This window comes from Macaca nemestrina, chromosome 2 (genome assembly GCF_043159975.1).
Source record: "Macaca nemestrina isolate mMacNem1 chromosome 2, mMacNem.hap1, whole genome shotgun sequence".
Lineage (NCBI taxonomy): Eukaryota > Metazoa > Chordata > Mammalia > Primates > Cercopithecidae > Macaca > Macaca nemestrina.
The window spans coordinates 1,295,416-1,310,455 of record NC_092126.1 but is presented as its reverse complement, the minus strand read 5'-3'; the positions used below and the strand labels follow the sequence as shown (position 1 = coordinate 1,310,455).

Below are 15,040 nucleotides of genomic sequence, written 5' to 3'. Positions count from 1 at the left end.
TCCATTGAAATGTAGGTCATTTCCTATAAACTGTACTGCAGTGAATAACGTCTGTATTTACTGTGAGAGAATTCCCAGAATTAGAATGGCTGGGCCAAAGCTATAAGCATTTGTCGTTTGTCTTTTGATAGATACGACCTAATTGCCCCTCTTGGAAGTTGCTGATACTCCTTTCAGCAGTGTATTATTTCTTGGTTTAAAATCTACTTGTTTATCAATAAAGTTTTTTTGAAAACAAAACTTCATAAACCTCCTGAGAACCAATTCTCTTCTCCTTGTTTCATTGCCCTGAAGAGAGGAAGGAGATGTATCTGACCCTCAGCCTCAGTGTATCGGACCCTCAGCCTTAGTGTACCTGACCCTGAGCCTCAGTGTACCTGACCCTCAGCCTCAGTGTATCGGACCCTCAGCCTCAGTGTACCTGACCCTCAGCCTCAGTGTACCTGACCCTCAGCCTCAGTGTATCGGACCCTCAGCCTCAGTGTACCTGACCTTCAGCCTCAGTGTATCGGACCCTCAGCCTCAGTGTATCTGATTCTCAGCCTCAGCACAGTGTATCTGATGACACTTTGACCTGTCTTTCCCAAATGATGTAAATGCTCCTACTGTTATTTTCTGCTGCAGTAAAATAGCTCTTCCTTTATTCACATAAAGGGATAAGTTACATGGACTCCTTATATTTATTATTTAAAGCATGACGAACCATTATGCTGATCTCGTTTTTAATGTTTATTTGGCTTTGGAATTAGCCTTGTTCCCCAGGAAATCATTTCCTGGCTTCTAAGTTGACAGCTCTCTTATTAGTTGTGCCTGACAAGTTTGGTACAACCAGGCTACCAGAGGCAGTTAGTGCAGATGATGATGTTAAAAATCTCTTTATAGGCTGAGTATGGTGGCTCACACCTGTAATCCCAGCATTTTGGGAGGCCAAGGTGGGATTGCTTGAGTCCAGAAGTTCAAGACCAGCCTGGGCAACATGGTCTCTACAAAAAATAATAATAAAAAAAAATTAGCTGGCATGGTGGTGTGCATCTGTGGTCCCATCTACTTCGGAGGCTGAGATGGGAGGATCACTTGAGCCCAGGAGGTCAAGGCTGCAGTGAGCTCTGATCGTACCACTGCACTCCAGCCTGGATAACAGAGTGAGACCCTGTCTCAAAAATGAAAAGGTGTTTATAGTCAAGTTATTTTTCATAACCCAACCTACCCCCAAATTAGGGTGAATACCCAGAGAACATCTAAAGAAAGGAGTATGCAATGGGGCAGGGCGCGGTGGCTCACACCTGTAATCCCAGCACTTTGGGAGGCTGAGGCTGGCAGATCATTTGAGACCAGGAGTTCGAGACCAGCCTGGCCAACAAGGAAAAACCCCATCTCTGCTAAAAACACAAAAATAGCCAGACATGATGACATGCACCTGTAGTCCTAGCTACTTGGGAGGCTGAGGCAGGAGAACCACTTGAATCCAGGAGGTGGAAGGTGCAGTGAGCCGAGATCATGCCACTGTACTCCAGCCTGGGCAACAGAGTAAGACTTGGTCTCAAAAAAAAAAAAAAAAAAAAGTATTTTTGTGATCTATTCTTTCATTTGGATTTAGGTGAGCGACCTGTGAGAGTTTATGCCGATGGAATATTTGACTTATTTCACTCTGGTCATGCCCGAGCTCTGATGCAAGCAAAGAACCTTTTCCCTAATACGTACCTCATTGTGGGAGGTAAGAAAACATTTGATGACTTCAGGTGCAGTGCAGAAAAAGATGATAGTAGAGTCTGTATTTCTCTTCTGTCTTTATAACCTGAGTACACCGGCTCTTATTTCCGTTTTTAAGTGAAGGATGTAGTACAGCCTCTCTAAAACATGAAATATATGAGGTACCAGCAACCTAAACCTGGAGAGAGGAGCTTCAAGCTCATTGACTGTGACGTCTGACATTTATCTCACTGTTTTTAGCCGAGTTTCTGCCAGTCACAGGAGCAACAATGACTTCTGTTGCCCAGTTAAAAAACATTTGCTTTAGATTTCACTTTATTACTTTGAATCAACTGGAATACAAAAGTCTGCCAAGGAAATGTCATGTGGTCCAGTCCAGTGTGAATAAAATAGGAAAACATGTTTAAGGACTTAACTGATACAGACATGCACAGCAGGTTGATTTCAGAGTCGAAGATCTTGGTCACCTGTTGTAGCGTCTCTTCTCCAAAGTGTGAACATACTATTTAGTGAGTGTTGCTCCTGAAGGTATGCGCTGCATTAGGAAAAGCGTTGTTACCCAGGTTCAACTGCCTTTAGAAGACTTTTCTTCAGTTGGGGAAGATGGTTGCAGTCCTAAGCAGTGGGAGAAGATGGGAGAGGTCAGTGGCTGAGGAGTGGCTAAGCAAAGAGGACTCCGACCCACAGTTTATGATGTGGTGAACTCAGTTTGCAGCGATGAGCTCACACACAACTTCAAAGGCTTCACGGTGATGAATGAGAACGAGCGCTATGACGCAGTCCAGCACTGCCGTTATGTGGATGAGGTGGTGAGGAATGCGCCCTGGACCCTGACACCTGAGTTCCTGGCCGAACACCGGGTAAGAAACTGGACACATATTTCCCTTCCTTGTTCCAGAATCCCCTCAACTCTCACGACTGCTGGCACGCAGGCTGGTTTTCCACTAGCTCTGTTTGACTTCTACCTCATATGTAAGTTTCATAGGAGATGACAGTGATATTACTAGTGATAATAGTCATCCCTGACGTTTATGTGGGGTTGGATGGTTTGCAAGCACTTTTACATCCATTCTATTCCATTTTCTCCCCACAACAATCCTGTGGTGTGGTTATCATTTCCACTTTACATGTGAGTAACAAGTCCTAGAGAAACCAAATAACCTGCTCCAAGTTACACCATTGGCAGAGCTGGGAATTGAACTTGTCAGTTACGAGACTTTTCCCCCCACACCACAGGCATGTCTACCCTTAGAACGTGCCAGTCTCCTGAGAATATCCATAGCCCCAGGCGAACTCTGAAGACGGTCACATTACCAGGAAACAAGACGGATTAACATAGACTTTTCTTGGCTTAAGTTTCATTTCAGGGCCTTGGTCTTAGGCTAGAAATTGGGTGGAATCAGAAACCAAGGATATTTCTTACTGTTTCTCAGTAAGTTATTATCAACCCCTTACCTCCTTTTAATTCTCCCACATTAAAGTAACAGATTTCAGCCAGGTGCAGTGGCTCATGCCTGTAATCCCAGCACTTTGGGAGACCAATGTGGGAGGATCGCTTGAGCCCAGGAGTTCGAGACCAGCCTGGGCAACATAACGAGACCCTGTCTCTACTTTTTAAAAAAAGCCACAGGTTTCCTGCAAAAGGTGGGTATAAAAGATGAGAAGGATTGATTAGGCCAGGTTAGAGGTCCCCACGCCTGAGGAAACAGCAAGCATGTTGTCAGTTCTCTACAGGGGCGTGTGGAATGTTGTAGGTAAATTGTTGAGTGAGGCAGAAAGAATAAAGGCAGCCAAAGGGCTTCTAAAGCAATACATGGGTAGGCCTGAAGAGGGGATATTTACTGTAACTATTGAGGATTGGGACAGATCTTCTATAATTCTCTGACTTTTCTACATCAACACTTAGCAGCCAGTGGCTCCAAAAGTGGTAAGCAAGCTTATTCTCAGCATCACAGCCCGCAGGCCCACACAGAAGTATGAGGTTAGAGGAATTTCTGTTTTTTTTTTTTTTTTTTTTTTTGAGACGGAGTCTTGCTCTGTCGCCTAGGCTGGAATGCCGTGGCGCGATCTCGGCTCACTGCAAGCTCCACCTCCCAGGTTCACGCCTTTCTCCTGCCTCAGCCTCCCGAGTAGCTGGGACTACAGGCGCCCACCACCTCGCCCGGCTAGTTTTTTGTATTTTTTAGTAGAGACGGGGTTTCACTGTGGTCTTGATCGCCTGACCTTGTGATCCACCCACCTCAGCTTCCCAAAGTGCTGGGATTACAGGCGTGAGCCACAGCACCCGGCTGGTTAGAGGAATTTCTAACTCTGCTTTTCTCTTTGTTAACAGTATATACTCAACTCTTAAGTTTTGCTTTCCCATTCTTTTTTTTTTTTTTTTTTTTTTGAGGTGGAGTCTCGCTCTGTTGCCCAGGCTGCAGTGCAGTGGTGCGATCTCGACTCACTGCAACCTCCACCTCCCAGTTTCAGGCGATTCTCTTGCTTCAGCCTCCCAAGTAGCTGGGATTACAGGCGCCACCACCACGCGCGGCTAATTTTTTTGTATTTTTAGTAGAGACGGGGTTTCACCATGTTAGCCAGGATGGTCTCAATCTCCTGACTTCGTGATCCGCCTGCCTCAGCCCCCCAAAGTGCTGGAATTATAGGCATGAGCAACCGTGCCTGGCCTTCGGCCTCCTGTTCTTTACTTTGTGCCTATGGATCCCTGACAAGTTGTTCATGAGTAATTGAGATGCTAGCTGAGGGTCTCTGACATAGTCCCAGTGAACATGCTTCACACTACAGTGGTCTCTGGAGGTTGGTAGAGTGATCTTAGTAATTATCAGCAAAAGGCTGGTGGCCCATTCAGGAAGGAGTAAATGAAGTTTAGCATGTCTCTGAACAACGTTATTGATCCCCAGTGTCATTCGTCTCTTCTTGCTCTTGCAAAGGATATTCATAGTAGTAAAATGGCCGGGCGCGGTGGCTCACACCTGTAATCCCAGCACTTTGGGAGGCCGAGTCAGGTAGATCACTTGAGGTCAGGAGTTCGTGACCAGCCTGGCCAACATGGTGAAACCCCGTCTGTACTAAAAATACAAAGATTATCCTGGCGTGGTGACATGCACCTGTAGTCCCAGCTACTCGGGAGGCTGAGGCAGGAGAATTACTTGAATCCAGGAGGCAGAGGTTGCAGTGAGCCGAGATCATGCCGTTGCACTCCAGCCTGGGTGACAGAGCGATACTTGGTCTCAAAAAAAAAAAAAAAAAAAAGGTAGTAAAATGATAGATCCTGAGGATAAAATGTCTTTTATGGCTTTGGGTTTGTATTTCTCAGGAGTATAGATGTATGTATTCCAGTCATAGGGCTGGTGGTTGCTATTTTTATATTCCCTCTTTTCTCACGGACTGAGAGAAACCAGTTAGGAAAGAAGTAACCTCTTTCTCATATTTTTTTTTTTTTGGAGACAGTCTTGCTCTGTCACCCAGGCTGGAGTGCAGTGGTGCGGTCTCAGCTCACTGTAGCCTCTACCTTCCGGGTTCAAGCAATTCTGCCTCAGCCTCCCAAGTAGCTGGGATTACAGTCGCCGGTCCCCATGCCTGGCTTATTTTTTTGTATTTTTAGTAGAGATGGGGTTTCACTGTGTTAGCCAGGATGGTCTTAAACTCCTGACCTCGTAATCTGCCTGCCTTGGCCTCCCAAAGTGCTGGGATTACAGGTGTGAGCCACCGCGCCCGGCCTTTCTCATACTTTTAGAAACCCTTATTTGACCAAATCCTTCCAGACCCAGGACAGGGAGATTTCCTTCTTTCCTAGGCTCCACCCACTAACTGGTTCACCAGCAAACCCTCTGGCCCTGTTGACCACAGCAAGATGACTGGTGTCCAGAGTGAGGGTAACGGTTCTAGTAGACTAGGAGAAACAGCGAGAAAAGCAGCTGGCTAACTTTCTATTTATGCTCCATAAATCATTAGGTTGGGTGGTTTGTGAATAGATTGTAGCCTGACCTCTGCTTATTGTCCTTTTTCTGGGCCTAAGAACATTGACTGGGTCTTTCTGAATGGCAGTTATCGTGGGTTTTAATGATGTTTCCTTATTTTCAGATTGATTTTGTAGCCCATGATGATATCCCTTATTCATCTGCTGGAAGTGATGATGTTTATAAGCACATCAAGGAGGCAGGTGAGTGACCTGATGTGCTTCCTCACTTTAGGGGATCTCAGGGCAGCTGTAGATGTTCAGCCATGTTGCTACTTTACAGAGGAAAATGTGTACATTAGAAATTCAACATCCTCTTTCAGGCCACATTTTGGATAAAAGGTAAAGATGAGCATAGCATTCATCAATTCTTCATCATCAGTTCATGACATCCATCAATTCTTGGTATAAACATCTACTTTTGATATCTCTCTTAATTTCAGGAAACGCTTTCTCATATTTTTCGTAATATTAGGGCTATGTAACTCTTCTTTGCCTTACCTCTGGACTTTCATTCAGTCTTCCTTCTGTATATCAGTATCTCTCCGTTTCATTTAGTAATAACAGATTCTGCTTTTTGAGGAAAGGAAAGGAACGTTGCCCCCAGTTTCCATTTAGTCTTAATACCTGAGCTAACCAGAACCTCACAGTGTTTGTCTGTATGTGTTTCTGAGTCAGGCATGTTTGCTCCAACACAGAGGACAGAAGGTATCTCCACGTCAGACATCATCACCCGAATTGTGCGGGACTATGATGTGTATGCGAGGCGGAACCTGCAGAGGGGCTACACGGCAAAGGAGCTCAATGTCAGCTTCATCAACGTGAGTTCCAACCGCACCCCAGACTTCCCTGACTCTGTGGGATACGTATTGCCTCTCACTCCATCTTAGCTGAACTGGCTTTGCAGTTAGCTCTAATGATCACTCCCAAAAGTTCAGTGAATGAATTACCACTATGTTAACTGTTTACAAAAAGAATGAAACAGTTTCTGCCGTTACGGTCTAGTACCAACACATTGGTATAAAGCCATACAGCCAACAAAATAAATAAGAAAGAGTAATTTAGATAGTACAGTATTTCTGTTAATAAATTGAAAACTGTGTCTCTTAAACTTCCTTTTTCTTTTTTGGTTGGATGATCTTTTGGAAACCTCCTTAAGCCTATGAACCCTGTCCCCGTGTGGACAGTGACACACGACACACCACTTCCCCGCATAGACCTGAGTTTTAAATTTTGATTGATGAAAGCTTAAGTTTATCTTAGCTTACTATTGCCTTTTAGAAACTCTGTATATTTTACTGGGCTTGGTGGTTCATGCCTGTAATCCCAGTACTTTGGGAGGCTGAGGCGGGAGGACTGCTTGAGGCCAGGAGTTTGAGACCAGTCTGGAGGCAGCATAGTGAGACCCCATCTCTAAACAAACAGGCAAACAAAAAAACTCATATATATATGTATGTAGTGTATATATATGTATGTAGTATAGATATATTCATTGTTTTTGTAAACAGTTATATATATACTGCAGTATATATATATATACACACACTACATATATATATGTAGTATTTCTTTCTTTTTGAGACAGGGTCTTGCTCTGTTGCCCAGGCTGGAGTGCAGTGGCATGATCTCGGCTCGCTGTGGCCTCTGTCTCCTGGGTTCAAGTGATTCTGGTGCCTTAGCCTCCTGAATAGCAGTGATTACAGGCTTGTGCCACCACGCCTGGCTAATTTTTGTATTTTTTTTTTAGCAGAGATGGGGTTTCGCTATGTTTCCCAGGCTGGTCTTGAACTCCTGGCCTCAAGCGATCGGCCCCCCTTGGCCTCCCAAAGCGCTGGGATTACAGGCATGAGCTACCGTATCTATCCGACACCATACATTTTGTATGTAAATTAGACCTCAATAAAATTAATTTAAAAAGAAGAAAGCTGCTAACTTTAATGTCTCCTACATAATCAGTTTACCATGCTCTCCCACCTGCTCCCATCTCTGTGAATTGTGCTATGAGAATGGATAAAATGATTACATCTAAATATGATTTATCTAGGCAGACAAACACTAGCTCTTGTTAATTTATTTACTATAGCTTTATTTTTTCCCATAAAAATCAGGTGTTTAAAAATTCTAAACATATTCCCTTTCCTCTTTATGATCTGGAAATTATGAGAGCACTTTTCTTTTTCTTTTTTTGAGATAGAGTAACACTCAGTCACCCAGGCCAGAGTACAGTGGCGCAATCTTGGCTTACTGCAGCCTTGACCTCCGGGCTCACGTGATCCTCCCATCTCAGCCTCCTGAGTAGCTGGGACTATGGGCACAGGCCACCATACCCAGCTAATTTTTTATATTTTTATTTTTAGTAGAGATGAGGTCTTGCTATGTTGTCTAGGCTGCTTTCGAGTTCCTGGCCTCAAGCAGTCCTCCCACCTCGGCTTCCCAAAGTGCTGGTATTACAGGCATGAGCCACTGTGCCTGGCCAAGGATACTTTTCATTTGACTAAAGACTCCCCTCCCCTCCGCCACAGGGTTTATACCGTTTTCCTTTCTTTAGCAAAGTCGGTAGGGCCAACGAGTGTCCGCATTTCGCAGATGAGTAAACGGACCTTAAAACACGAAAGCAGCAAAAGCGGAAACACAGCTCATTAAAATAATAGAGTCGGCCGGGCGCGGTGGCTCAAGCCTATAATCCCAGCACTTTGGGAGGCCGAGACGGGCGGATCACGAGGTCAGGAGATCGAGACCATCCTGGTTAACATGGTGAAACCCCGTCTCTACTAAAAAAAAAAAAATACAAAAAACTAGCCGGGCGAGGTGGCGGATGCCTGTAGTCCCAGCTACTCGGGAGGCTGAGGCAGGAGAATGGCGTGAACCCGGGAGGCGGAGCTTGCAGTGAGCTGAGATCCGGCCACTGCACTCCAGCCTGGGTGACAGCGCGAGACTCCGTCTCAAAAAAAAATAAATAAATAAAAAATAAAATAAAATAAAATAAAATAATAGAGTCAGCCAGCGACAGGGGAGACGCAGTTCGATGAGCGGATGAAGCGGAAGATCAGTGTTTTCTCCCTCGATCCATCGTGATGCGTTATTCTCGGCAGTGCTGTGCAGGGATCTTTAGCTGCCTCTGTATCTCCCTCGATCCATCGTGATTCGTTATTCTCGGCAGTGCTGTGCAGGGATCTTTAGCTGCCTCTGTATCTCCCTCTGGAATGAGGTTTGGGTCATGCTGGGCATGTTTATGTTCCAAGTTTATGTTTTATCTTTAAAACTCTGATGTTATTTGGCTACCTGCCTGTGACTGGGTATAGCCTATATTTTTAGTTTATTCCCAAATGCCCACAATATTAGCATTACTATTTTGTGTGTGCATCCACAGCATATCTGTTATTATGCTAATGACATGTGGGGTAGATTAAAGCAAAGCAGAATTCTAGACTGAAAACAGTGTCAGTTGAGTGCTTGAGCCATGTTTTTTTGTTCTCTTATGGTAGAGAAGTTGGGCATAGCATTATTTCTCAAAATAGTTGTTTCTTTATCTAGGAGAAGAAATACCACTTGCAGGAGAGGGTTGACAAAGTAAAGAAGAAAGTGAAAGATGTGGAGGAAAAGTCCAAAGAATTTGTTCAGAAGGTGGAGGAAAAAAGCATTGACCTCATTCAGAAGTGGGAGGAGAAGTCCCGAGAATTCATTGGAAGTTTTCTGGAAATGTTTGGTCCGGAAGGAGCGCTGGTATGTTCTTCCCCACTGGACAGTGTAGGGAGCTCCCATGTTGTGGAAAGAATTACAGAATCATCGAGCAGAAAGGGACGTCGACAATTAAGGAGTGATCTAGTCTAGTCCCCTTATCTGGGCAGAACTGTCTTTCAACTGTCCCCAGCAAGGTTTTTGAAATCTTTACAGAAAGAGGTTACACATTCTCCTAGATAATTTTGCCAGCTCTCTATCAACCTTGAAATCTGGTGACAAGAGAAGCAAAACGCCTTGCCCAGCTTTTATTTGTGGTATGATTTTAGATAGAAGGAAAGGAAAGAATAAAGAATAATAAAAAGAAAGCAGCCTCCACTCCAAGTAGCTGCAGCATGAACCCCAGGTAAGGTGGGAATTCTATCTTTGAGGAGTAGCAGTCTTTTCAGCCAAATAAAAGATTGAGCAAGTGAGTCCTAGGTTAGATATCAGGAAGGATCTGTCTGTGAAGGTGTTTGGATGGATTAGAATAATCCTAGAACAGATTATTCAGGAAGAATGGGGAATTTCCCGGGTAATGATAGCAGGTGAGAACCGTTAAATCAGTAGTACAGCATAGACTGCCCTAGTCCCAGATGCTTCAGTGACGATTCAGTGGGATCCGCGGTATTGCTTCTAACTCTTCCTTTCGGTTTCTCCAGAAACACATGCTGAAAGAGGGGAAGGGCCGGATGCTGCAGGCCATCAGTCCAAAGCAGAGCCCCAGCAGCAGCCCCACTCGCGAGCGCTCCCCCTCCCCCTCTTTTCGATGGCCCTTCTCTGGCAAGACTTCCCCACCTTGTTCCCCAGCAAATCTCCCCAGGCACAAGGCTGCAGCCTATGATATCAGTGAGGATGAAGAAGACTAATTTTCCTCCCTCCTTTCCTCTCCTCTCCTTCTGTCCCATTACCTTCGAAGCTCTCTGTTGAATTCCAGACTGTGACCCCAACACTAAACCTAAGGACAGCTACAAAGGAAAGACAACTGGGGCAAGAGGACCCTGGACTGGGGGAACCAGAACAGCCTGTCCTCCAAGTGACATCACTCGCCCACACGAAGGAGGGGCTGCACCTTAGAAGCCTGCTCTGCACCCATTTACCCTCCCCGAGGGCTTTGTTTCACTGTTTGTGTTCACGTGATCTCAACAGGGAAATCGTCATTTTTATTACTTTTTTTAAAATTAGTCTTTCAAATGTAGAACTAATTTTTTGCCCGAGGACTGGGCAGAAGAAGGAGGTAGTGTAATACGCAGAGGCCTTTCCTTCCCAGTGCACTATAGCATTTGCCTTCCGTTCTGAAGCGAAGTGGCTTGCCAAGTCCTTCACGAAATGAGCCATGCTGATGGGTAATCTGTGGAGAAATATCTTAATTTTGATTTCCTTAAGGAAAAGCTAACAGCCAAGTTACAGTCACAAATCCCCTCAACGTACTGCTGTCACCAGTGTCATTGTGGCTGTAGGAAGGAGATCTGAGCCTAACTTGTCTCACTCTCTGAGGAGTTTCTTACTGGACCCAATGGGGGCCATGAAGACACTGACGGGGACGGAAGCATGGCGTCAGCTGCAGTGTTTCTGCTGTGTTCATCTTCTCAGAAATTCTGTGTCTGCTGTGTTCATCTTCTCAGAAATTCTGTGACCCGGTTCTCTGGGAGCCTTTGTGAGTCTCTTTCCTGCCATCTACCGTCAAAGGAAGGAACGCTTTTCGGGTTACGAGGATGAGGAGAGGAGCGGGACAATACTCAATCCCATGCCAAGTCAGTTGAGATTCGTTTCCTACTGGGAGGAGGGCCTGGCCCTGCTACTCCTATTTGAATGTTATTAATGTTACCTAGGCTTTTACAGAGGATACTTTGTAAATGTCTGCCATTGGAACTTGATGTCAATCCCTTTTGGTAATAGCCATATTGAATAGAGAGATTTGCACAGAATGTAGAAGCAAAAGCATAGGAAACACCTTCCTTTCTGAAGCAACAGCCTCATCATCTTGACCTCTGTCCCTCTTAAGAACATTCTTCACTGGAACCAGAGCTCCACAGAGTCTTTCTTTTCCTCGGAGAGCCGCGGCTGGCAGGGACCTCCCTCCACCGCCCTCCAGCAAGCCACAGAGCATGCCCTCACGGGACAAGATGTGGTAGGTTTTCTCCTTTTCTCCCCACTTCTCACACACACCTGGTGGTTGTGGTGCCATCTCCATGTTAGCTTGCCTGGGGGGATTCAACATTCCAATCGAAGGATGCTAACACCTAACACCTGTGCTCACGCCTAACACCTGTGCTCACGCCTAACACCTGCCCTCACGCCTAACACCTGCGCACACGCCTAACACCTGCCCCAACGCCCTACACCTGCCCTCACGCCCAACACCTGCCCCAACGCCTAACACCTGCCCTCACGCCCAACACCTGCCCCAACGCCTAACACCTGCCCTCACGCCCAACACCTGCCCCCACGCCTAACACCTGCCCTCACGCCTAACACCTGCTGTTAAGCATGATCTAACTTTCAAAGCCCTGGCCTCCTGTCTCCTTAGCTACTTAGCTACATGGCCTAGCAGATCATCAGCCATCAGTAATCCTGTGGCTAGATTCAGGGGAAAATGGCTTCTGTCCAGGCCCCACCCCCTGTCACTCATAAATACCCCTTGTGGGGGTGGAGTTTTAGTGTTTTCAGCTAAGAAAACCACATTTTCTCTTTTCTTGCCTCTCCGCTAGGACTGTGAGCATCTCATAGTCCACCCCTTAAACACTTTCTGGTAACACCTGTTCTTCCACCTGAGGGTCAGAGGCTGGAATCATTGCCTGCACAGCAGGACTATCTAGGTTCTTAAAACTTGGATCGCCCAGGCCAGGCGCGGTGGCTCACGCCTGTCATCCCAGCAGTTTGGGAGGCTGAGGCTGGTGGATCACTTGAGGCCAAGAGGTTGAGACCAGCCTGACCAACATGGTGAAACCCCGTCTCTACTAAAAATACAAAAATTAGTCAGGCGTGGTAGTGCACACCTGTAATCCCAGCTACTTGGAAGGCTGAGGCAGGAGAATCCCTTGAACGGAGGCGGAGGTTGCAGTGAGCCAAGATGGTGCCACTGCACTCCAGCCTGTGTAACAGAGTGAGACTCTGTCTCCAAAACAAAACAAAACAAAACCACACACACAGAAATAAAAATAAATAATAAAAATAAATAAATAAAAATACTTGGATCACCCAGAAAGTTAGAGCGTCACAGAGGAGAGGGAGAATGAAGCCTCTTGTTATCCTGATCGCCTATGAAAATGACATTTCTAACTCTTCTCTTGAAGCGCAGTTCTTACTGTCAAAACTGGTCATACAGGCTTTGGCCTGGAGTCCTGTCTTTGAAACAGTTGAAGTTAGTGTTTTCCCGTGTTCCCCAGCGTTATATAGTCTCATCTTATCTGCGCCAGCCTTCACGCTCTGGGAATTCTGCCTGCTTCCGTCTGACTGACTCTCCCTGGGGTGGAGAGGCAGTGAAGCCTCTTCTGAAGCCCATCGACGTGGTTCCTCCGAGTGCACATTACGCAAGTGTGTTTGGATAGACAGGGAGATGCCCAGAACGTGGTTTTCCTCCCTCCCCACGGGAGCCACACCTCCTACATACATAGTCTGGGTCCCAGATGTTTGGCCCTTTTCCTCTGCTCTCAGTGGGCTGCTTTTGGCATGCCCTGGGCTTGGAACGGACCTGCAGGCTGACAGACCTCTGAGACTGCTAGGGCCAGCAAACGTACATGTTCTTGGGAAACTCCCTTTCCCCTTTTGGTGAGTTTCTACCACCTCAGTCTAATCGTTTTTTCTGAAGCTGTTTGTTTGACTGAAGCTGAAGTCTTTTATGGTGTGGCATATTAGATACTTTGGGGTAAATGTGGTCTTAGGTGCTGGACAAGCATGGGTAGACTGAGGAAGCTGTTGGAATGTTGCATAATTTGGTCATCTGTGCCTAATTAAATGAGGTTAGAGGTGTGTACACCACAACAATGCCTGGGATCTAAATCTTCAGATATTAATGTTTGAGGCTATGGAGCCGTTTCCCTGATTCCCGTACAAGAAAGCAGCCAACATGGATGGGCCAAGTGTGGCCAAGATGACGGAGCCAGAAATGCTGGCCTTAGAGTAGAGCCTCTGTGTGTGAGACGTAAGAAGGCCAGAGCCCTGCAACCAGAGCTGAGGACGTGCCAGCGCAGCCACTGCCTTCCAGGGGCCTGGACAGAATGCTTGCTCTTATGCTAGACTCAGAAGCACTGAAGAATGGAGGTTGAAACTTTAGAGGACTAGAAAGGGATCATTTGTGCTGTTGCAGCTATTGCTGATAGCTAGAGCCAAAGACCATTATTTTGCTGAGGCTTGGGTGAGAAAGGGATGTGAGGAGGTTGAAAATCCTGAAGAAGAGAAAAAACATGAGGGAGGTTGAGAAAACTTTTGACACTTTCTGATCGCCAGTAACTCCTTAGGCTGCACCTGAGTGATGGTGGTTTTTTTGGAGGCTGCACAGCTGGTCAGACCATCTCTAGATGTTCTTTCCACAGTGGTTCACAGGGCGCCGTTCTCCCTTCCTGGATTATCTTGACTATGGGTAGCTATTTTCAAGAGCTCTTTGCCTTTTTAATCCTGCTCCAGATCACTTATCCAAAATCTTTCCAAATCAATTATATTTTGCTGCTTTTCTTTAATTCCCTAAAAGCCATAGCTTCTAGATTTTCTATCAGCACACAGTCTCACCAGAAGTTGAACCAATACAGGTAGAAAAAGGAAGCCCCCCATTAACATCGGGTTAATGGTAGAGCCAATGTTTTTAACTGGTGGTATTTTTTTAAACTTACCAATATAAGTATTTTTAAAGGTTCTATTTTTCAAAGTCATGACAATGATTGTTCTTGTTTTCTCTCATAGAATAGACTGCCATGGGATAAAGAGTGGTCCCTAGCTTCTATTTTTCCAAGTAAATAAGTAGAACATGTTCTTGGGATTATACCATTAAATGTTAATTTTCTTGAAGAAGAAAGATTGTTGTCTGCCAGGATTTTATGTTAGCACTCGGATTGAGGCAGGAAACGGAAGCGCCAAGTTTAACACTGGGATGGCGTGGGTTGTGTTCCTGGAGGTTTGAAGTGGGCCTTCCTGCCTTGTGAGGGGAAAACTGACTGTTTTGAACATATCCTGGATTAGTTGGGTTGTTTTGTATTGAGGATCCCTAGAAGACAAGAGAGTCTTGGAAAGGGCTGCTGGCTTCGTCGTGAACGTTCGTCCCATCACCAGTGTGAGTCCGCGAGGAAGTTTTCCTCAAGTGGGGTTCAGTCTCTAATTTTCCTGTCTGTTATTAGTTTGTTCTGAGTTATTTTGGATTTTGTTCTTTAGCCAAATAAAGGCAATGTGGTTTTACCTCATGTTCCGTGTCCTGTGGTTTTTTTTGTTGTTGTTGTTTTTAGAGACAGAGTTTCGCTCTCATTGCCCAGGCTGGAATGCAGTGGTGCAATCTCGGCTCACTGCAACCTTTGCCTCCCGGGTTCAAGTGATTCTCCTGCCTCAGCCTCCCGAGTAGCTGGGATTACAGACATGCGCCACCACGCCCGGCTAATTTTGTGTTTTTAGTAGAGATGGGGTTTCTCCATGTTGATTAGGCTGGTCTCGAATTCCTGACCTCAG

At 45.7% G+C, this 15,040-nt stretch overlaps 1 protein-coding gene across 3 annotated transcripts in view; it reads left to right on the top strand.

Moving 5' to 3' along the window:
- The window catches only part of LOC105470767 (phosphate cytidylyltransferase 1A, choline), a 66,975-nt gene extending 52,194 nt beyond the window's left edge, over positions 1 to 14,781 (top strand). For all 3 annotated transcript variants that reach the window (XM_071090563.1, XM_071090562.1, XM_071090564.1), the window contains exons 4-9: positions 1,598 to 1,714; positions 2,419 to 2,570; positions 5,797 to 5,875; positions 6,350 to 6,492; positions 9,206 to 9,394; positions 10,051 to 14,781. In XM_071090563.1, coding sequence (XP_070946664.1) covers positions 1,598 to 1,714; positions 2,419 to 2,570; positions 5,797 to 5,875; positions 6,350 to 6,492; positions 9,206 to 9,394; positions 10,051 to 10,257 — 887 coding nt within the window. In that variant the 3' untranslated portion in view covers positions 10,258 to 14,781. The remainder of the gene's footprint in view (positions 1 to 1,597; positions 1,715 to 2,418; positions 2,571 to 5,796; positions 5,876 to 6,349; positions 6,493 to 9,205; positions 9,395 to 10,050) is intronic.
- The last annotated feature ends 259 nt before the right edge of the window (positions 14,782 to 15,040 follow it).